Genomic DNA, 24,104 nt, shown 5'->3' on the forward strand with positions numbered 1-24,104 from the left:
AAAGGTGAAAACAGAAAATAACCAGATCAAAAGACTAAAATATCCTTATTGCCACTGTCAATAATAAATGCACCATAGACAGTGAAATGGATGAGTCAAATGGTGAGCAGTTTGTGCACCTACTACTTGGGTTTAGAGGTCCTTTTCTTATACATGGTTGGGGAAAACTGAGAACCTTTTGTGAAATTAGGGACTGCATTCTAAAAATACGAAGAAGATCTAGTTCTGCGGTTTGGCAGGTGCTATGGGTCTTTGTCTCCTTTTCCCAGCATCAGGGATTCACCTGGTACTGAACTCATGGTACTGAGGTTTGGTCACTGGCTGTAGGTGACTTCCTTGTCTTCCACCGCACATGGCGCCTACACGTCTATCTATCCAACCATGTAGCCAGCCTTGAATTCAAGGCTGCAGGGCTTTGTACCTGAGCGGGTGTCACAGCTCCCAGCAGTGTGACACTAGGTGCACGGTCACTTTGGCCACTTGGTAACGGAGCTCTGTGCGCTCCCTACGAGGGCCAACCTGGCACTCCTCTGCGTGGTAGCACTGTTACACAAATGGAGCACAAGCGCTCAAGGGACGTGACACCTTCATGTTTTTTCTCCAGTAGAGCAGAATCAGCCTATTATTGCATTGCTATTAGCACTAAGAAAAAATACATAATGAAATAACTTATGGCTTGTAGAGCAGTACAGTTGCAATTACAAAAACAATGTAAAGACCTGTTACACCAAATGGAAAAGGAAATAAAAATCTGTTAGGTCAGAAGACTAGAATATGCTCATTACGTTAATTTTAGATTGCATAAATAACTGATTATAGCTGGGATATAATGACTGAAATCATAAATTCAGTACTAATTCTCTGCCAAATAATAAAAACTATTTTCCGAGACAGTGATGTAGATGTTGATGCTTCTCTCTGGCTTGAGGCAATGCTGCAGAAAATGGTGAATATCACTTTAAGAAAATAATACATATTTGGGAGTATATTTGTTTCACATAATAAAGGAGCGTTATGCCTCATGTTTGTGTTATACTTTCTTACAGTAAGAAGGCGACACAAATATATACCTGATACAAACAGCTGTTTCTACCCAGATGCATACTTTCCCCATGGAGTCTTTTGTGGGATTTTAACATGTCATAGCATGGTAAAACCAGGCTCATATATGCTTTCCAATTAATTGTGAAATAAGTTGCCAAGCCGTGACACTTAATTTAGTACAATGGAATTGGGTTTTAGTGGTTTTGATAAGATTTTGAAACAGTAATAGACAATACACATTTTTTTATTTATAACTGAACTGTTTATGGTGGCAGATTTTTATAGAAGCAGTAATTCTGCTAACAATTGCACTGTCAACTCTTATCTCCAGGTGGGAAAACAAAAACATCTGTATTGAACACATATTTCACTGCTAAGTGATATGGGAATTTTAATTTATAACCTTTCAAAGAAAGTAAATAACTTTTTTTCCCCTTTCTGTTTAATGATTTTTTCCCCCTTCCTAATCAATCCATTTTTCCCTTTGAGATCAATTTTATTCTATTTTTGGAGCTTATCAGTTGTAGTTGACAGCAGGCAATCTCATATGGATTGGACAGACATGAAGTAAAGTCTTTATCCTTCAAGTCAGATTGCGGGTCAGGGGAGGGGAAATGCTCTAAAGACTTTGCACCTTCACCTTGGGAAAGCTCTGATACTTGACGTTCGATTCTTCACTGGCTCTTGTCTGTGCCACTTCTAGGCTGGAACAGAAATCCCTCCGCCAAAGCTTCTCTCCTGCAGGTGTTTCTTCCATAGCAGTGAACGCCATGATTTCAGATAGCTTCCTGACCGCAGTACCAGAGGCTTAGTAGTTTGAATGAAAGCTCAGATCTTGCCATACCTGGGAGCCAGATTCTTTGGAGAATATGTTTCATAGAACATATTTATATGAAATATATATTCTGATAAGTAAGTTTGTTGATTTTCCAAGTTTTCATGCTTAATCTGTACGGTCATTGCCCCGACTTTTAGGCACTTGTCTCTGTTTACCATGATAATGGTTATCCTAAATGGTTCACTAAGGTAAAATAAATAAGGAAAAGGTCTACTGGTCTTTTCACTGTACCTTATGCTTTGAGACAAACATATATATTTCACTTGGCTGTATTTTCTATGTGCTCTTTTGGATGAGGTAGAGGGGTGGATTTCAGAGCTGCTTGGGCCAGTGGCAGAAAATCCCCTTGGCTCCACCAGGAAAAACAACTTAGCCCACATGTTTTACTCTTTAGAGAAATGTGATACACCTTTGCAGGTTTCACAGTCCCTCTTGGAAGTCAGACATCCTGAGCTTTGGACACTTAATGTTCAGCATCTTGTCAGAAAGTCTATAATAATTAAATTTTAAAGGTTTTGATGCAATGTAATCTGAAGAAAACAAGCTTTTAAAAAAGAGAGATGATAAAACATATATTGTGCATGTTATATGGTAGAAATATTGTCTGTCATAATTGCTCCATTGATCTGATATATTTTCAACAGAAATTTCATACTTCATGCAACCATGTATCTTTGCCACGTGTTTCCCAACTTAAACAGAAACAAACCAAATTTTGTCTTCCAAATAGCAGTAGACAAACTAACTTGCATAAAAATGGATACTGTTAATGATTTAAATTTAGAATGACATACCAGTCTTCCTTGATTCATGACATTGTTATAAATGACTATAATAATTTCTAATTTCGTATATTGACCATACTGAGTAATTTACAAGTGGGGTTAGTTACTGAGCTGGAAAGTTTGCACTTGAAGTGGAAAGGACAACAGAAAAGAATGTGAAGTGTAATTCAATAGATTGCGAAGTAGCAGGATTTAGGAAGTGTCGTGTTTGCTTCATAGTTTTAGCTTTGTTATTTTTTCATATTGTAATGTCTTTCACCCCCCCCACACACACTTTTGTGCTCTGGGGTAATTTAGAAATAGCTAGTGATCTCATTGAGCCTGTCAGGTGGTATACTGAAGTAAATAGGGTCATTTAAGGCTTCTCTTTAATATGCAATGTCATTATTTCTTTCTGTGGGTCAAATGGCCCACAAACCTCCAGGGCTTAATATAATTTGAAGCAGATTTAGTCCTATCAGCCACTAACTTAGATTTTGAATTGAACCTTAAAAATTAAAGAGCGCGTTAGTCTTTAGAAAAACATTCCCCAACTATTATATATAAATGGATAGCACTAATCCTGCCACTTTCTACTCTGTTTTCCTGCAGTACCTATTCCAAATCTCTCTCTGTTTCTCTTTTTTTTTTCCCCTATTTTACTGTTGTCTTTCGATTTGCCGTTCTGCAATCAAAATCTGTATGTTGCTGAGAACTCTTTAAATCTGTTTTCCTGTACCTCTTGGAAGGTGCTCAGCATTTCTCAAGGTTAGGCTCCATGTTAAAATCATCACAGTTGAGATTTGTTTCTAATTTTAGATGCGACACCATCTTTTGCGATATGATATGACCATGTATGTGAGGAAGGTGTTAGGACAACAGTCATATCTTTAGCCACGTATTTTACGTAAGAGCAACAAAGGTGAGGAAATCTCGAGGGGTTGATTTTGCTGGACTACAGTCTTGTCACTCTTGTATAAATAAGAAAATAAAAAGCAAACCAAGAACTTTTTCAACTGAACTGTCAGGAGTTTCTTAAGGATGGAGTGGAAAATTGACATAATATTTATTAACATTTATCAAATATGGAAAAAAAAGAAACAGCTGGCTTGATGCAAGGTTTACTGCTGATGCTCTTCTCAACAGCTCTGCTAGTGTGTTTGTAGAGCTCATAAAGGTGATCTCAGAGCTGAAAATAATATGTTGTAAATGTGACCTAACCTAGTTCATTGCATACCTCTAACATTAGCTCACAATGGTTATTTTAAGTTCTTCTTTTAATATAACCTAGTAATTTCTTAGCTATTTTTGGCTTAGTTGGTATAAGGCACCTGTAAACATCAGGGTTGAATGTCTTGGTAGAATGACAGACCTCACTCCCTTTTGTTATTGTTACTTCTAGAAAGTTTGTTCTGTCATGAAAACAGACTGAGTCACTCAGATGAGCTTTTTTCTTTCTTCTTTTTTTTTTTTTTAAATTTGTGTGCTACTGTTATATCTTCTTTTTGAGTAGCTTAGCTTTCTACCGTTTGGCATAACGCTTGATGATTTCGCTCTCTACAACTACCTGAAAAGGAGGTTGTAGAGAGGTGGAGGTTGGTCTCTTCTCCCAAGTAACAGGCAGTAGGACAAGAGGAAATGGCCTCAAATTGCACCGGGGAGGTTTAGACTGGATATTAGGAAAGTTTTTTACACTAAAAGAGTTGTTAAGCCAGGGCTGGAGAACATCTCCTATGAAGACAGGCTGAGAGAGCTGGGGTTGTTCAGCCTGAAGAAGAGAAGGCTCCAGGGAGACCTTATAGCGGCCTTCCAGTACCTGAAGGGGGCCTACAAGAAGGCTGGGGAGGGGCAGTTTGCAAGGGCACGTAGCGATGGGATGAGGGGTAATGGCTTTAAACTAGAGCAGGGTAGGTTTAGATTACTCATTAGGAAGAAGTTCTTTACAATGAGGGTGGTGAGACACTGGAACAGGCTGCCCAGAGAGGTGGTGGAGGCCCCATCCCTGGAGACATTCAAGGCCAGGCTGGATGAGGCTCTGAGCAACCTGATCTAGTTAAAGATGTCCCTGCTTACTGCAGGGGGGTTGGACTAGATGGCCTTTAAAGGTCCTGTCCAACCCAACACATTCTGTGATTCTATGATTGGAACAGGCTGCCCAGGGCAGTGGTTGAGGCACCATCCCTGGAGGTATTTAAAAGACGGGTAGACATAGTGCTTAGAGTTGTGGTTTATTTTTGTCAGAGTTAGGTTGATGGTTTGACTAGATGATCTGAAAGGTCCCTTCCAACCAAGGCAATTTTATGGTTCTATGTTACTTATCAATATTCAACTAATAAAGGAGGACTGGTGCCAGTCTGGCAGATGATGAATTTTGTGAGATCAGTTCAGTCCTATGTGAGTGGAAATGCAAGGCTGTAAGGTGCATCAATATAAAGTCTCCTATTGTTTCCATAGCACCATCCGTGTGCATCGTTCTTTAAGAATATGAAGCGCCCACCCCCATGAGAACACACTTTTGAAATGAAAATGTAAGGATTTAGTAGATCCTTATCAGATTTAGCAGGTAAGACTGTCAAGGCAGGACACACATGACTGAAATGTATGTGGTCTGCACAGCACGATGCAGACTGAGGGGAAAGAGAGGAATGGTGAAAGGCTGGTAGTGAATTTGCAGACACTACCCTGCTGGTAGGCAGAAGATACGCTGAATTGGCTAAATGAACAGTGTCACTGTATGCCAAGTTTATTTGCTTGCCTTGAGCATGTTTTAAACCAGGCATAGGAAAGTATCCATAGAGAGATGAAGAAATGCTAGAAATTTGGACGTCTCTAATTTTATTTTTTTTTAATAGATCCTAGACGTATTTTCAAAGCATTGCTGTATGCTTTGTAAGCTCATCCTGTTTGGTGACATTGAACATATGCTTTTAAGTTATTGTATCTTGGTCAGTCTCAGACTGATAAACAATGTGGTTTTTCCCAAACTGTCACTTTTATGTGTTTGTTTTTCTAGCAGGCTTCCAAGTTGCATAGTAACTATCCCTCTTCTGCAGCCACCTCCCCACTCCTCCTCCTTTTCTATTCAGGATGCAACTCCCTTTCTGTGCACTGTGGGAAAACAGTGTTTTCTCTCACGGACTAAAAAAACTAATTTTGTTTCATGTTGGCCAAAAATAGGGCTTTATACCTCTCTGTTTTCCATATAACAAAGGATAAAACTGGCTCTGGAGGGATGATTACAAATGATTAATATTAAGTATACAAGACTCATAGTATGTTGCCAGTGTTCTTACTCAGTTTTGACAAGATGAGTCTTTATAATCAAAGGAGAATGATGTTTTTTGGATGCTTCCCCTTTCAGCTGTCCATCCATTGGTGTTGCACCAATTTATAACATAAAAATGTTTAAATCAAGAGTTGCCTCTGCTATTTGACTTGGTGGCAAAACAGGAGAGGTCTCTCCCCTTTCACTGGCTTTTAAAGAGCTAGACATTTCCAGGAGGAAAGAGACACAATGTTAGCAGCAACGAAACTTAAACCTGATGTGGGTTGATTTCTGAATGCTATAACCAACATTGTCCTCTCCAAAAAAAATGGAATAAGACGTGACAAAATTGTCTGTGTTTGATGTTTTCTTTGAATTTGAGGACTCAAAGGAAGAATTTCAGTAGCTGAGAAAACAATTTCTGCAGCATCTCTATAGATGGAGGAAAGATGAAAGTATGCAAGTACAATAAGAAAACAAGTGGTAAGGAATGCTTTCTGAATTGTATTTGATGAAGAATGTTCAGGCTGTGAATAAGAATAAAGAAACTGCAGGGTTCGATGTCTATTAAAGGATCAAAGAGCAGAGACTAAGTTGTGAAATATAGTGATAAATATAGACAGAAGAAGATTAAAACAGAGAATTAGTGATCCGAAGCTTCTGGGAGGAGAGATTGTGGAGCACTCTGTGTAGAAATTATAGAAAGCAAATACAAAAGAGAAAACATTAAAAGAGAGGGGCATTTATTTATGCACGAAAAGAATGGGAGACCTGATAAATGTTTGACGTGAGCTGTTCTTTGAGGAATGCTTTGCAGCTGCTTTTTGAGTTCAACATTCAGCAAAAATTATGGCAGTTAAAATCCTGTGAAATGAGGTCTGAATTAATGAGTTTGGAATAAATATGACTTCTGATGATTGTGTGTCAGTGGAAGGTGTTTTCTTGCAGAACGAGGCAGGCAGCAAGTCTGTGGTGGGTCCAAGCCCCTGGAAGAACAGGAAAGTAGCAATGGTAGTACAATTTCAGTAGGAAGCCACAACCTCTTCTTTTATCTGGTGGAGTCGGACACTTTATGTTCATCATCACAACAACGAGGCCTCTTCCAAATAATTTTTTCAACCTGGATGGAAATATCTTGTCTCTATGTATAATCTTCAGATGTGAAAGAAATGAACAGTATTGCCTGGTAAATTCAGTGTTTTTCTGAACCGAAGATCTCAATTCCTTGTGTTGACCTAAGGAGGAGAATTTTAAGCTGGTGGAAGAACAGCCAGGTATTTGGGAAAAAAAAAAAAAAGAGAGAGTAGCATGGGAGAAACCTCAGAAATGTGTTTTGTCTGAGATTTTAGTAAGTGAAGCATGGAGGAAGTCAGCATTTCAGTATTGAATGAAAGGTGGAGTTACAGGAGGAGAGCAGGACAGACAGTCGTGTGTCTGCAATAACTGAAGAGAGACTAACAGCAAGAAAGGAAAGACATAGAAAAAAATGGTCATCCGTTACTAATTTTCTCTTGGAAAACATCAACCTTTTTGATGATGCAGAAGGAAAAGATGACATTTATAAACATGGGCCCCACGACAATACAAAGACTGTTCTTCTGTTCAGTTTAAAAAGGAAAATCCTACAGAAACATTTACCTCTATTTGCAAGTGAGGTTTCCAGACTCATGGGAAGGGTATAAAGAGGACTGGCTAGTCTAATGTTGACTAGAGCAGAGGCAGTTTATCATGGTCAATCATTGTTCAAATATCCTCATACCCAAAATAGACTGAAAACTAAGTGCCCGTGCCAGGTCTGTGCTGGAGATGAAATAAAGGGAGCAGGTGTGTATGACCACAGCTTCAGCTGAGTGGAGAAAAAAAGTCCTTCAGTTGATCTCATTATTTCATCAATGTACAACAAATTCAAAGACAGAAATGTTTGCCCAAAGGCATGTGTTTGGTTTTTAGATTTTTTTTTTTTTTTAAATGCATTATCTTGAGCTAAAGTAGACAATTTTTTTTGTAGACATCAGGCATTTAGTGTCTACATGAGTTTCACTCCTTGCCACAGCTGTTGCTAAGCCGTCTTGTTTCTCTTTGTGAATAGAAATATCTCTTAAGCTGTAAGCCTGGGAACCTAGAGAGAGACATAAGAAACTTCTTTTTAGCTGTGTTTTTTTGCAAGTGGCAGTGTTCTGTTTACAGAACTACATAAAATGTTCTGAAGAGAAGAACAAGTTAAGGGAACACAGGTAAAAACAAAATGCTTTTGAAATAAAAAAAGCACAGCCTTTTTGTGCTTGTCTCTAACTTTTGAGGAAAAAACAGCTTTTCCTGTGGTTCAGGGAAATCACATGCAATTTTATTTTGGTAATAATCAGCTATCTGGAATGATACAGGCTTTAAAAAGCATTGATAGTCATGAACAGTAATCAGAGCCTTGCCAGCTCCCTGTGGAATGACACAGATTACCATTTCTTAACTGACTGTGCGCTGTAGAAGTAGTCTGGCAAAAATACTTTGGCCGAATGAAAGTGTATGCTCTTCACTTCCATGATGTTTGAGCACCCTTAAAGCACTTGTCCTCTAAATAGTAATGATGTGGAATATACTGCTATTTGTTCCCGTTTGACCAATGGGGACCTGGAACACAAAGCATCATGGCATGTCTGATCACTGGAAATCTGTGATTGGTGACTTCAGCTCAAGGGTGCTAAAACCTGAGTGCCCTAACAACCAACTAGACCATCATTTTATTTTGTAAACATTCATTAAACATACCCCATGGGAACTTTTAAGAAATATATGATAAATACACAGATGTAAAAAATTTCACATGATCTTCTTCAGTGTTAACACAGGAAAAGTAGGAAACCATAAGAAAAAAAAAATCAAACAAAAAAGTCCACTAGAGTTTTGTATATGTCTAGCAGGTATTTCCTTTCTGTATGTGAATGAAATGCAAATTTCCTTCTTGGTACTGCCAGACTAAGACTTTTGGAGGTATCACTTTCTGCCAGTGAAGAATTACATTGCTCCAGGTAGAGGGACAAATGTTACCTTGTCAAATATGGGAACAGGCCACCCGTGTGAGTCAGAAATAGATTATTGGCTCCACATGACAGTGAACGGCACGAGACGTGCTCAGGCTGGTTTGCTGGGTTGTATGTGAAATCATGTAATGATGCCACACTTTCCAAGAGGATAAGGATTCAATCCTTTTTCAGATCAGATAGGATATTATCATATCTTGTCTCCAAAATGAAAATTTGAAAACTGTATTATTAATTGTAATGATGGACAAAATTAGTTCTCTGCAAGTCTGTGTGTCGAGCAGAGTAACATATAACAAGCCTTATTGTGTACCGCTTTTCTCTTGTGCAGATGACAAAAATAAATGTAAAGCTTATCAAATGGGGTGGCCAAATGATATGGATTGTTTATCAGCCTCTCCTATGACGCCAGCAGAGTCGTGAACGTCCCTTTGCCCTCTCAGTGCACAAATGACACGTTCTGATTGCTGCCTCCTCTAGGACAGGAAAATTACGCACTGGTGGGGGAGTTTTACACATGGGCATTGAAAGATGGGGAGGAAACAGTCTAAGTCTTAAGGGAGCCTAAATTTAGTCTGAAATTTTATGAAAAGTAAAGGCATCAGCCGAAGTCGTGCGGAAGTTACTTAACCCAATATTCCATTTTCTGCATCTTCAGAAAATGCAGTTTGTACTGTATAGAAAGTAATTGAAGAATACTGTTCTCCTTTTCAAAGGAGACCTTAATTGTTTATTAACTAATGCAATTTAGATCTATACCATCATGACCACAAATTGTTAGAAACTTGGGTTTTTAAAAAAACTTTGGACTTCTAAACTATTTTTTTTAATCCCCATAGTGTTCAAAATACATCTGCTGTTGACTTTGTGCATACCTTTAAAGGTGTTGGCTAGTGTGGGTAGTCATTTATGATGATTATATATATTGGCTTGTCTGCAAAGATTTTATGTGATTTATCAATCTCTTCAAGATGCAAGTCCTCTTGAATCCCGGTCATGCCACTGGTGGAGTTCTGGGGTAGTATAGCACTGTCAGGAGTACTTTGAACTCCTGTCACTGTCCTTGTGGCTTGATGAGGCAGAGGACCTGGTGACAATAAAAAGTTCTTGTGCTTGTGTTTTTGGGATCTTGCTCTTGTTGCCTGTGCTTTTTGAGCTGCATTGGAAAACTGATCTGTTTTCCTTTGGAATGAATGAATGAATGAATGAATGGATACATGTAAAACCTTGCCATGCTGGATAAGGACAGGAGAGGAGTGGGACCACATAGGGAATTCCTTGACATGGTGTTGCCAGTGGGGCCCCCGTGTCCCATCCAGGCAAACATCATTCTACTGTTTGTTCGCAGTGCAGCAGCGCTAAGACTGCTGCAGTAGCTGGTTTGATTTAGATGTTCCTTAAATATGTTGTTTAGTACACATGGTCTTATCTAGGACACAGTCTTACTTAGGGCACATGTCCGAAATAAGAACATTTGTGCTGGAGAAGTGGCTGTCCTTGGAATCATACACTGCCTAGAAACACAGTAGTTCCCAATGCCACTTGAGAAGAAGTGGCTGAAGGAGTTACCATGATCATTCAGTCCAACCCTCCACAGCTGCTCCACTCCTCTGTAGGGGTTATGTAGCCACTAAGGGTCTTCTGACAATCTCTACGCCTTCTTTCTCTCCTCCCACCGCAAGAGTACAACGCACATCCTTAGCATCCTGTGACAAGCTTATGGTCTTTGGATCAGAAGACAAAGTATCACAAAACAGCTGAATGCCAGAAAAAGGGAGGAATTAAAGCAGTTACCAAACGTGTTGGTTGCTGGTGTCTGCAGTGCTAAATAACTTGGCACAATTGAGATGGGAGCCACAGTACTGCAAAAGACTGACTGATGAAATATTTCTGTTGGCAACCATCCTAGTGTATTTCTAGCCTGAAATTCTTGTTGGTAGGTATGCCTTGGAGATTTCCCCTTGCAAATATAGTTAGTTGCTCAACTTCTCAACTCATTCATTTTCTGATGGGTCCCAGAATAGCATGCTGCCTCTCTGAATTGCTGGAGGCTTTCTGCTGCATCTGAGAGGACACTAAATGAACAAAAGTGAATGTAATGATTTAGGCCCCAAGTCAATAAAATACTCAATCATCACATGTTTTAAGCTAGACACTTGCTTATGTACCTTTCAGCTTTATTTTTTTGTTTACGTCAATGTATGTGCCCTTTAGTATTTCAGCTGTGGTGTGTGCCACCAGTAGCTGAAAGCACATTGTTCATATTTTTATACACACACACACGACTTACACGTATAAGGTCTCTAAGAGATATGCACTTTGTATGCCTGTGAGTATTGATCGAAAGAGAATGTTGTGATTAGATAGCTAACAGTAGCATGTTCTTTGAAGTTGTCTAAAAAAAACCAGCTCTGCTGTGTTACCTCAAGTACATTACTTCTTAAATGCAAAGTTGTCACATTTGTGTATAGTCCGAAAAAGGAGAAAAGCATTTTTTAGAATGGTAAACAAATTAATATCGTAAAGCACAAGGATGCTATTTTTAGAAGTATTCTTACTGGCAATTAAAAAGAAAACATAAAGCCTGACCAAGCTTAAGCCTGTTTCATCACACTGGTAATTTACTTATGTGGGGTTTTTTCAGCCTTATAATTACAGTTATTTTTAGTTAAGGCGGTGCCCAATTTTGCTGCACTCCTTTATCAGATAACAGAAAACCAGACTCATAGCTTTAGTTATCTTCCTTTGTCTTCTGAGACATAGAAAGCTTCCTTAGTTACGGCAAGTAAACCATTTGCGAACCATATATGCACTTTTTAGTTGTCTGAGTTTTCTGTCTCCACCTTTTTAGCTTTTCTTTTTTGCTGGAATACTGTCAGAGGTGAGGAGAGAAGATGGAGAATACAATTAAGGTTTAAGAGAATCTAGGTTGTAATTTATTTATTCATTCCTGTGGACGTAGTCCATGGGTGATACCTGCTATGTTGAACAGTCCGGCTTTTGTCGCTCGTTACTTTTAGACAAAACTGTGACTTAGCCTGTGTACAGCATTATATTGTGGGCTGCTGAAAACACACTCAATTTTTCATAGACTGATGATAACCCTTTAATTGCATTAATTTCAGATTTAAAATTAAAAAAAAAATCTATTCCAAACCTCAGGGAAATGTTCTTAGCAGCTATTTCATTGGCAACTGCTTTAACAAGCAGGGAAAAGGGCTGGAAGTGCAATCATAACGTACACAGGCCGGTCCATCCATGACTAATGACGTACGTGAGACCTGTCTTGTGATGGTGTAGAACCTCTGATTTGTTGACTGAAAGATTTTGTTTTCCTGCCATTGTCACCTATCCTGCCATCCTGATCTCGACTACCAATTGACCGAATATGAAATGCGTAGATGGCTGCTATAGAGCTGTGCTATTTTTAGAACAGGCCCTGAGCCCAAGTTTGATCCTATTTTTTGACCGCTCAGAAGCTCAAGCTCATCTAAAACAGTCTGTCATCTCTGCTTGTAGCATTGGGATTCCAGCATTTGCGAATTACTTTTAGTTTATTAATTCATTTTTGGATTGCCCTTTCCCAGCAGCACTTCAGATTGAAGTGAATATAAGAGCTTTCCCCTCCCAGACTCTTTGCAAGATATAAATATACCTGATTAGAGTTGATTAGAATGGGACTGTTGTCTGAACATGGACTCAATGTGTGTTCATCCTGGTTCCCCATGCTTTCAATGCAAATTATCAGTTCTGTCTTGTGCATTTTTTTAGCCATTGCATAGTGGTTTAAGGCTCAGAACAACTGTTCTTTTGTGAACAGTTCTCCTTCTAGAAAACTGGAAGGAGACCTCAGTTCTCCTTCCAGAACACTTGGGACTAGTCTTGCACCTTTGTCCTGGAGAGCTTGAGCACTTGCCTCTGGCTACCAAGAAACAGAGTCGGGGTGGATGAGGGACACGTGGAAGCACCAGCTGCAGCTGCTCGCATGCATCTGCCTGCTGAGTGGTGGCTTTGCTGGGCACTTGCTGTACCCTCCATCTCCATTTGTTTCATCCTGTCCATGGGACAGACTGCCCAGCAAATCAAAGGTTGCGTGATTTGTCTAAATGAGCTTGAAGTATGGATAAAAGCCTTCTTGGGGCTGATTCTGGCCGTAGGAATACCAGTTGGATACTTGTATTTACAAAAGTCAAGTTTGTGACACATTTTGGCAGTATCATAGTGTATTATAAAGTTATTTTCAGTTGCAGTAAGTAGCTGTATGAAGATTTTCAAGGCGGTTTACATAGCTAAAGAGAGAAGTTATATTTAGTTGAAATGTGTTTCCTTTCAGAATTGTGAAACCTTGCTTTCAATAGTATTTTGATTTATTTTCTCTTTTGCAGCCTATAAATTTGTTGCTTCCGCAAGGAAAATTAAGATCATATTGCTCTTTGGGAGAAATCCTGGTTCTACTGAAGTCAGGCAAAACAATTACAGTTCACCCACTAAAGTCACAGCTTTGTCCTTTTAGCATTGCTCCAAATTCACCAGCACAGTAAAAACAGCTCCCAAGCTGGTGTACTGATAACGTTTTGGTTTGCAGTTCTGTTCCTTATCAGAGTTCAAGGCAAGGAAGAAAGTTAAATGAAAACTGCGTCTGGGTTCACTGAAATATTTTGAAAACAACAGGAGAGGACCGGCACTGAACTTTGCTGCCTTCCTGGTCCGGCTAACCAGGAGGTTTTCGTGTGGTTTCATAACTACATTATTGACCGGCAGGAGATGTGACCTTTTCATAGCACAGTAGCAGTCAATTTGTTACTGCTCTCAGAGGCGTGTTTGTGCGTGTAGCGCTGTTTCTCCATGTGTTTGAATGCTCCCAAGTTCAGGGATAGAGGAGGTGGGAGAGGAAGTAGCTCCCAAGTTCAGGGGTAGCGCAGCGGCAGAGACTGGCATGTGCCCACAGCCCAACGCCTGGCCTGACATCTCAGGTCCATTCCTCAGCCCACACGTTAAAGCGGGACCTTTTTAATGCTTTATGTAAAATATTTTTTCTTGGCTAAGCTTCCAATGGCTTGTAGTGGCAGTTCTCTAATTGCTTGATATTTAAGAAAAACTCTGACTTGCTTCAAAATTTAACAGAGAAATTGTTGTCCCAATCCACATAGGTAGCTTTATAGTGAGGTTGTAGCATGTAATGTAAAAGTCACCTCATCCCTCCATGAATCCAAGCCTGGATTTAGAAAGACTCTACTTTAGAGATCTAATTCTTTGACTTAAAAGGGCATCTTTGAACAGCAAAGCAGCGCAAACACATTTAGTTTTTTTTTTCACGAAGGTTCTCTTTTTTTTCCAAGTTGTTTAGAGTCCACTCCATTGTCCTACTTTTGTAAAAATTATAAACCTGCTTTTCAGGAGAGGGTGATTTGAAAGAAGAAAATTACTTCTGGTGTAGGAAAAATTATTCTGTTTACTTCTTACTATTCCTATCAGTTAAGTAGTAATTCTTACTAGTTCTTAGTAGCTTTGAAGGTACCCCTGTGATCACCAGGTCTGTCCTGTGTAACTTGGAGTCCTACAACAAAACCTGCCTTAAGTTTGTGCTACAGAAGTGTTAGAGCTTTCTTTCCAGGGACATGGCTGCTACTGATGTAAAGCTCATTTATAAATTGCTGCAGTGGTTAAAATGTGTTTAAAATGTGTGCCCACTTCGGGATTGAATTTTCTAATCAATGGCTTTTTCTTAAAGCCTTGCTTCTTAAAATGGAGAGCATTTTACTACACCACTGCACATCTTGTCCTGTGCATATACAGACAGTGCCAAGACACCCCTGAACTTCTTCACTAAACTTAGTATCTCAGGTCTTTGAGATTCCAATTTCCAATGGTTTTCCAAACTTATTTTGTTCTTGTGGCATGGCTACCCATCCTTAGTTTTTCAAGTTACAGTATCCCAAGAATATACTCTTTGGTATATGCCTATCACCTCCCTACTGTTACTCAGTATAACCTTGTTGTTACATCCAAGGATTTTATTATCCTTTTTAGTCCCAGTGACATCCTAGGAGCTCATATTTAGTTGGCTGTCTTCTGCTGTGATCCTAAATCCTTCGCATAGCCATTGGTTTTCACAGTGCAGTTCTCCAGGCAGCAAGCATGGCCTACATTTCTTGGCTTAAATCCCCAAAACCACTTTAACCAGGCATATATTACAAGCTGGAGGTGGCGTTTCTCTTGGTTCTCCAGCCATAGGGACTTAGTAGCGTGTCGTCCAGGAGCTCTCAGTGTCCAGGCTGGTTGACCTGCCCTGCTCGGCTACCCACCATCAGGAAATCTTAGGCAAAACGCTGTATGGCGGTACAGATTATCTGCTCACTAGATGTGAAACAAGCTTGAAATGCCTCAAGTACCCTGAACATGCTGCAAGCTGCTACGGGTTATGTATTGCAAGCTGCCATAGGTTATGTGCTCTAAGGTTGCTTTATGTATGTCCATCCCTGTGTGTCTAGCGCTATACGTGACAGACGCAGTCCACGTACGCACTAGCGTCTCTCTAAGAAAGCTGGGCATCAATGTGGAAGACCTGGCAGATCTCATACTGCTCATATCTCTACTTGCCTCATGTAATGGCATAAAAGGGGCAAAGTGCTTTGCTGGTCTGAGGCATTTGTCAATATCTGACATTGCTTTTGGCTACATGGCCTGTACTGGCTGTATGCAATTTACCTCCGCCTTGCCACAAAATATGGAGATTTTAGTTCCAACCTGATAACTAACTGTGTCAGCAGAATAATTGCATCATGTATGTATTTCCAAACCTAAATATTATTTATTTATTTGACAGCTCTCTCTGTTTTGTGGAGTTTTTTTTAATTATTTGAACTTTGTGATTCAGGAAAGTACCCTTGAATTTATGAAGCTCTTAAGCATATGCTTAACTTCAGCCTTGTGCTTATAATCAAGCGTGTGTTGTTGAGGTGTTGTCCTGAATCTAGGACTTAATTTCTAGCAGACTTATTTATGTGAATGGAAAGACATATTTTAAGAGGAGAAAGAAGTGATAAGTCATCAGCTAGTTCCAGAAACCCTGAGCTAATTTGCATGAGAAAGCTGCAAGGCTCTCTGAATTGTTACACGAGAGACGGTAGAGACCCATACATTTGTCTAGTGTAACGCTCCTTATCCTCAAAACTTTGTAAAGTTTTATTCTCCCATTGTCTGTCACGAAATCCCCTAAAGCTAGAGATACGTCTTTCTTTGTCCCAGAAAATTCCTTTGAAGCTTGAATTGAGTTTAAGCACGAGTAGAATCGCATTTTCGTCCTCACTTGAAAAATGCCCGTCCCGTGGGTTCACAGCACTGCAGAGAAAAAGCAACACGTATTCCTGCACAGGCAACGCCAAAGGCTTGCTACACAGAAAACTAATCAGAGACGTTCCCGCACTACATCTTTCCAAGCAGAGTACATGGATTAAGTTATTCATTTTTACTCCCTCAGGGGTTTGGAATACGATGCCTTAGTTCCAGGAGGGAGCAGAACCAGAACGCTTGAGCATCTCCCCTGATTTCTTTCTGCTCCCAAACCATCTGCTTCTCTGTGGTAATAGTCTTCTGCTGTTCGTTAGCCTAGTTAATCCTCTAGCATAAGCTGTAGTAATTTATGCTGGATGTTTGGGTTTCACATGGTACTAATGGTATCTAATGAACTGTGGCTACAGAAACATCTGTTCTATACAATAGTTAATTTTTTTCTTTTTTTTTTTTTTTTAAAATCCTGGTGATTAGATATACAAAAAATAGTTAGGAGCTCTTTAGGCTGCAGAGATTAGAACTTAAAACTCGAGTACTGAAATAGGCCAGATTTAATATTACCCATGCAACCTTAATTTAGCTCCCACTTGTTTATGCATTGTTGGATGTTGATGCATGTTATTACTCAATGCCTTTTCACAGAAAACTTGCCGAATGAAATAAGGGGCTGAAGGAAGGTTGAATGAGACACCTGTAAGACTGTGGTATCCTTATTTAAGCATAGGACTAGAAGCTAGAGAACATCTCTTTATTTCATTTTGTATGTAATATTTATATGATACCATTGCGCAATGTGGCAGGAGAATCTATGCAAGGATTCATTTACAAGTAAGAGAACTGCACAAGTTGAAACTAAGCTATTAATATTAATGAAGGCTATGCTCCAGAATAACGTGAGTGAGAAATGGGATATGCTAAAAACAAACAGTAATATACTGTTTGTACTTAACAAGGAAAGTAAGAAAAGTGCTACTTAATTATAATGTTGCAGAGTTAATAATGCAGTAGAAATCTTAGTTCTTTCTAATTTGAGTGCTTAATTTCTCAGTCTTAATGTTGCAGTAACACGGTTTCCAGATTTAATTTCCTTATATTTATTTGTTTTTAGCAACTCAGAAGGCAAATAAGAGAAACACATTGTGAAACCCTCGTAATGAGATCTTAGTGCTACTAACATGCCTTACATTTTCTATAAAGTTGCTGATTGCATTTAGCGTCACCTCAGCAGCGCTAAATCATTTCAACAGTTTACTCTTACCTACAGTGTCATTAAAGTTCTCCAAGGTTAGGAAATGCATTTGAAAAAACAGAACAAAACCCCTCATGTTCCTGTATGAAAATGTCACCTTATAACATCCATAGCTTTAAAAATAAAAACCAGATTTTCTTCAGGCATGAACCCTTTATCCTTCCCCTGTGGGACTCTAAAGGAGCTATTTAAACTTACGTGATCATGCAGTTAAAGGCTGGGCTGACTCAGCAAAGTGTTTAACTATGTGTTTAAATTCTGTTGCGATCAATAGAATTTGAGCATGTGCTTAAATGTTATGTTGAAAAGGGATGGATTTACACACGTGTTTTAAAGCTAAGCGTGTACCAAAGAAGGCCCACAGTACATCGAAGCGAGTCGGAAGAATTCAGGTTGTAAAAGCCCTACCTTTGGGGTAGCTGACTTCATAAGTAAAATATTTTGATACAATTTTTATATATAATCTAAAATATAAAGCACAGTGCTGTAGTTACTATGGTCTGTGAATTAGCTAACATAAGATAGTTTATATGTCTGTCCGTTTCAAAATACGTACGCCAAAATTAAGAACAGTTGCAGCTAAATATCTGAATGTACGTTTTCTGCTCTTGAAAACAGTTGGCTTTTATTTAGTTACTGAAATATTTGAAGTCAGTTAGAGCTGTGAATGCTATCTTTAAAAATGCAGCTGCATATAGAAGAAGTTATAAACATGTATGGGTACCTAATACCAGGATCCCACACTCCAGCATTTTCCGTGTTCTGACCTGTTTTTAACTTATTCCTCCAGCATTTCCCTGTAATACGAGACTTGATTATTTTGAGGCGCTGAATCACTAAACAGGGTCATGTTCTGGTTGTCTCAAGGGCATAAGCAATTCTACTTTTTTATTTACTTCTGTCTATAAAAAGCTTTTTTCTATGCTAGAGAAGATTTCTGTTTCTACTGGTGGTGCCCCTTGCATTCGTGTTGAACATCTTCTGCCCTGGACCGTCAGTACCTATGTATTTCCCACAAAACATTTGGGTATTTTTATTTTCAAGAGAAGACTGTTCACAATACCCAATTGTCAGCTGTCACTAGTACGATGGTATGTGTGATGTTCATGCCCTGTCTCGCACTGTAACGCCCTACCTGTCGCTGTGCTGCCACTGCCTGTGTCTGTGACCCTGCCCAGAGCTGTCTGCAGAGCTTCGCTGCTGCCCCAGGAGGAGTCCTCCCGGGGAAAACTGGAGGTAGGGGGGACAGAAGGCAAGGAGATGGGACTGTCGAGCAGTGATAGGTGCTAACTTGAGGATCCTGTAGGGAAAACCTCCTTGTCAGCTGCTGCGGTCTCCGTCTGTCCAGGGGATGGATCCTGACTCTCAGTAGGACCAGGTCATTTGGCACATGGAGGAAGCAAAGACTTTGGATGATGGAGGAGACTTGAGCCACAGACGTACCAGGTGCCATCAAGTATCCAGACATCACAGGAGTGGCACAATACTTTGTTATTGTGAATCTTTTCTTTGGTAACAAAATTGTGAGAAGTTTAAAAAAAAAATGCCCTTGGCTGCAATCTGTTGTGTTAATTGAAGAGCAGACAGACGATCCTTTGCCAAAAGGCAGAACCGAGCCTCAAGTATTGGGTGGATTCTTGAGTCTTTACTAGCAAAAGGTGCTGGAGGTAGTTGAGAATTTGGTGGATTTCTGGAAAGCTCTGAGGCAACCTCTGTATAGGCTTCTTGATTACAGTGAGGAATCGTGTCGGTGGCCATTATTGCTCCCCTAGAGCAGGGACGTGGAAGTGGACTCATAATTTTGGTAGGTGGGTGGTCAGGCTGCTGTGTCATATGCATAGGTAGTGACGGGCTTTGGTCACCTGTGTAAGTGCTGTAAGGCAGAGCAGGAGCCAGAGAAGTAGAGTACCATCTGTAAAAGTGAAATGAGACTTATCTACGTGTAGGTGTATTAATCAGCAAACAAGATACGCAACTTTTGAGATATCATTATGAAAAATACACTGCACATAGCATGCATGAAACCTGCCGAGACGCAGAGGAGCACGGTGCTCCTGTCTGATACGCTGTCAAACGCTGCTCTCCTGAAACCACATCATCTTGTAAGACTCAGAAAGATGCCGCGCAAATTGCCTAATGCTTCTAAAAATAAGCGCGAGCCGCTCAGCCCCTCTCCAAATTTTAGCAAGTCAACCGAATAGCGCCTTGTCGGTAAGCGTGTCTAACATGCTGTGCCACAACTGGTGACTTACTATAAGAATTATATCAAGCGTGCTAAATACGGAAGGGCTGCTTATAACCGCGCACACAACGCCTGGTCCCTCGTTAACATCTGCCCCCACCTTCTGCTCCCGCTCCCCCTTCCCGGCCCTGTTAGCTTCAGAAACGTCCTCTGCCGAGGCGGCCGCGGGTCCCGCAGCCAGCAGGCAGCAGCCCGGCTCCCCCGCCGAAGCCAACTGCGGCGTAGCCAGAGAAACGGGCAGCAAAAATAGAACAGCAGGATGGCTGCGCGTGGGCGAGGCAGAAACCACACTCTGCCAGCAGAACCTCCCGGCGTTATTTTAGGACCGATACAGCGGCCGCGGCGTTTTTGCTCGCTTTTCCCAAAATACTCCCCAGGGGGAGGGCAGGGAGGGAGAGGGGATAGTGCCGGGCGAGGAGCGGGGTCTGTCCCGCTGCCTGCCGTCCCTTCCCTTCCCTCCCTCGCTGGCTTCTCCCCACCGACACGGGCCGGGCAGGGGGAAGGGGTTAACGGCGCTCGAGGCCGAGCGGCGGAGGGAGGACGATGGGGGCCGGCGGTTTGAAAGACAGAGACCGGACAGCTGTGTTTGCTGTGGTATTTTTAAACGCATTAATGCAGGCTCCAATCACCCGGCCGTGCTTGACCTATTTTTGGCTCAGGCCGGCCATTGTTCTATTTCTGCCGCCGCTGGGCCAGGCGGGTGTCGATTCAAATGCAAATGAGTTATCGCCGCTGCCGCTCCCGCCAACTTGTACCGCCCGCCCGCAGCCCGGCGCGGAGAGGAGAGGAGAGGAGCGGGGCGCGGGGGGCAGCCGCGCTGCTGCGGCCTGGGGTAATTCACGCTCCCCGTCCCTGGAAAAAGGGCTTACGCCGCTTTTGATGGTTTTTAAGAGACTGTGTTTCCCACCCGCCCACCAACCTCCGCCCCCCCCCACCCCACCCCCCCCGCCAGAGAGCCCTGAAGCGCAGAGAGATATTTCTTCATTTCTTCTTCCACCTGCCGTTGGCTGCCCGAGGGCAACTGCTCCAACTCGGCGGCACGCAGCCCCCCGCGCTCTGACGGCTCCCTTCCAGCAGGCGGGGGCTGCCAAGAGGGGATTCGGGGTGGTGTGTGTCCGTCCGTCCCCCCCCCCGATAGATACTTGTGCAAATGCTTAAACATTGCTAATTGCCGAAGCGTATTCTCTTACAACCCTCGCTGGAGGAGGTAGGACCGCAGAGGGTCGTGCCCGACGCCCCTGTGCAAGTGCAGTGATGAATCTCTCGTGTAGCTGAAGTGCAGACTGGTCGGAATATGCTGCAGACAATTTACGAGAGTGAATCGTGTTTTTCCTCAGATGGGGTTTCTGGACGCGAACAGCTCTTGGCTCAGCAAAGAATGCACAGTATGATCAGCTCAGGTAAGAGACAGCTCCCTACCTCGGACTTCAGTGGCTGGCCGGGAAAATACAGCCTAGCACGACAAGAAAACACCCCTCCTTTAAAGAAGTGACTTTATTTTTGTGGGCTTTATGTAAGTTGTTGTTAAATAATTATCTCTGGGATAGCATGTCAGATAGCAGCTGCTGCTTTTGCGGGGAGTTTGCCTCCTTCAGACTGCTGCTTTCCAGACAGAGCAGAAGGCTCCCAACCGAAATCTAGTTTGGGATTCCTTGTTTGTTTCGTTGCGTGGTTGCAAAATGGGGCTCGCGGCTTATTCACAGAGAGAGGCTTCCTCAGACAGCCCTTGTCAGGAGGCTGCCGTTACAGCCCCTCATAGGCAGTTCTGGTCATATGTCTGTTGTAAACAGGATTTGCTCTTTCTGCGAGTTTTCTTTTCTCCAATTTGCATACAAAGGGAGTTTAACACTAATCCCTTTCTCTTTTCATTACAGTGTTACTTTAAAATGTCTTTAACATGCATGGCTTATTTTGTTACTTTAAAAATATCTGGGAACGTGGCAATGATAGTCATATGTAATGACTCACTGAGATGTAAATTGGATGTGTTTTTTAATTAAGGTATTTCAATGCTGCGCTGAAAGAACAGTGGCTGTTTCCTCATGTATTTGAAGCTACCCTTGTATTTTCTAGTTTCTTTGCTAGCTGTGTTTGAGACCCACAAGTGATGTACTGAGGATGAATTAAGTTGGAACAATTGTTGCCATTCAGATACAATGTCATTTTGGACAGGCTAAAAAAGTCAAAATTTCAGGTTACTCTGGCCCATTCTCTCTTAAGCTCTGTGAATTCCAGTTCTGTTTCTATTGGGCTGAAACTCTTGTCTTTTGGGGCACAATGTTACATGTTTTATATCTTTCTATTCCTAGGTTTCTGACTTTGTTTTTCATAAAGTTGGCTTTATAGAGCACCTATATGTAGAATGCAGGCTGAACTGTTTACATGTACTTCAGTCTTAGTTTACCTCCTTTTTTTTTTCTTTTTTTTTTCTTTTTTCTATTTCTTTCTCTTTTTCTCTTTTTTTCTCTTTTTCTCTTTTTTTCTCTTTATCTCTTTTTTTTCTCTTTATCTCTTTTTTTCTCTTTATCTCTTTTTTTTCTCTTTATCTCTTTTTTTTCTCTTTATCTCTTTTTTTCTCTTTTTCTCTTTTTTTTCTCTTTTTCTCTTTTTTTCTCTTTTTCTCTCTTTTTCTCTCTTTTTCTCTCTTTTTCTCTCTTTTTCTCTCTTTTTCTCTCTTTTTCTCTCTTTTTCTCTCTTTTTCTCTCTTTTTCTCTCTTTTTCTCTCTTTTTCTCTCTTTTTCTTTCACAAAACTTGGAAGTTCTTCTCAGCTTTTAAGATTAATTATGTGTGTAGACCACAACTCTCTTCACATTTTTTGGTACACCTGTTGAGCCCTTGTTTGTTTGTTGTTTGTTTGTTTTAAAATAACTATTTGCTTTCCTGCTTTATAGAAAGAGAACTTAAAGTTTTAATTGTTTCTTTCTTATATACAATTTTAGAGAAGACTTTTAATTTCAGATTTGAAAATAAATTTTGAGAGATTGTGTCAAATGGTAATATCTTTCCTGTTAGAAAAGACATAGATAAGTCTTAACCTCATGATTATTGTTTTTCAATATAGAATGCCAAGGCTACCTCATAATGATTATAGACTGAAGAAAGGAATGAGAGATTGAAAAGTTATTATGTGTAGGTTAAAATAATGAGAATACCTAAGGGGAATGGAGACTTCCAACTGGTAATGTTGAAGATTGGCAATTTTTGTATTCCTTTGTAAAGCTGCTGGATTGGTTTGTTTCTTTTTGGGTCTCTCAAAGAATTTACTATTTCTCTAATTTCTTAGAAGAGATGTTGATCACCAATTACAGTTCCTTTGTCAAGCACAGAAATCAGGTGAAACACTTGTTTACGAATATGGACAACAAAGCTCTAGCAAAGACAGTGGATAAAAGCAGAAGTTTCTCTGAAAGTTACAGTTCTGCAAAACCATATACAGTGTCGACCTCTTGTTCAAGAATTACAGCTTTTCTTTGGTTTTCCTGAACAGCTCAGCAGGTGTCCACTGCTTTTGTATTGGTCAAAGAGATGACTGACTGCTCTCCTCCCCCCCCCCGCCAGGTTGAAGTTAACTGTACACAAGTAAAAATCTATTTTTTTAACTTACCATGTTATCTTGTAACTGCCAACTAATGTTGCTTGAGCAAGAGCAATTTTCTCATTTGAAACACAAGAAAGGGAGGTAATTTTCTGTAAGTTTATAGCTCTGCTTTTCTTCACTGGAGACAAGAATATCAGGTAACAGTTGATTTTCAACTGATATTACATTAGGCCAAATAACATATACAATTTCCCCTGTAGTACCAAGTAGAATAGGGTGGGTTTTTAGACTTTAAACAAACCCAAAACCTTAGTTGAGAACATTATCCAGGTGAAAGATATTTAAGTGTATATCCTGTAGAACAAAAAACATTCCTCGGTGTTTCTGTTGGTCTTTAAAATACACAACCAGACAGCAAGTAGTTGACATTGTACATAGTCTGCAGTTTAATTCATGTCACATGAATTTTGTGCTGCTGTCAATTACCTTCAGTTCCCTCAAGTTCAGGTTCTTGGAGGATCAGGCCTGGTAACTTTTCAGGTATTGTCTCCCTCTATGCTGCATATAGGGGAGAAAGACATAGACAGGTTATGATGATGTGCTCTAGTGTTTGGAGTAGCTAGAATCAGTCATTTGAATTTTGCTTATCACAGTGTCCTTGCTTTAAAGTTATCTCCATTTACATGTATGTGATTTTTGCTCAGGTTAAAAAGTTGCACATATTAAAGAAAAGAGCAGATCCCTGAACATTTACAGCTGGCACCCTTGATATTCTTGAAGTCTTTGAAACAAGCACAAACACTCAATGGATTTTTAGGTTTGATAGTTTCCAGAT

The 24,104-nt window shown here is 40.5% G+C and overlaps 1 protein-coding gene across 9 annotated transcripts in view; it reads left to right on the top strand.

Annotated features, from left to right (window-relative positions):
- The window catches only part of HDAC9 (histone deacetylase 9), a 487,500-nt gene that overhangs the window by 177,521 nt on the left and 285,875 nt on the right, over positions 1 to 24,104 (top strand). For 4 of the 9 annotated variants that reach the window (XM_074574812.1, XM_074574814.1, XM_074574815.1 and 1 more), the window contains one exon: positions 21,068 to 21,130. The exons of 1 other annotated variant lie outside the window; for it this stretch is intronic. In XM_074574812.1, coding sequence (XP_074430913.1) covers positions 21,068 to 21,130 — 63 coding nt within the window. Of the gene's footprint in view, positions 1 to 20,493; positions 20,938 to 21,067; positions 21,131 to 24,104 lie in introns of those variants that run through there. 4 more of the 9 variants (XM_074574817.1, XM_074574820.1, XM_074574819.1 and 1 more) reach the window with 3 other exon arrangements.

Source organism: Larus michahellis, chromosome 2 (genome assembly GCF_964199755.1).
Source record: "Larus michahellis chromosome 2, bLarMic1.1, whole genome shotgun sequence".
NCBI classification, from domain to species: Eukaryota; Metazoa; Chordata; class Aves; order Charadriiformes; family Laridae; genus Larus; species Larus michahellis.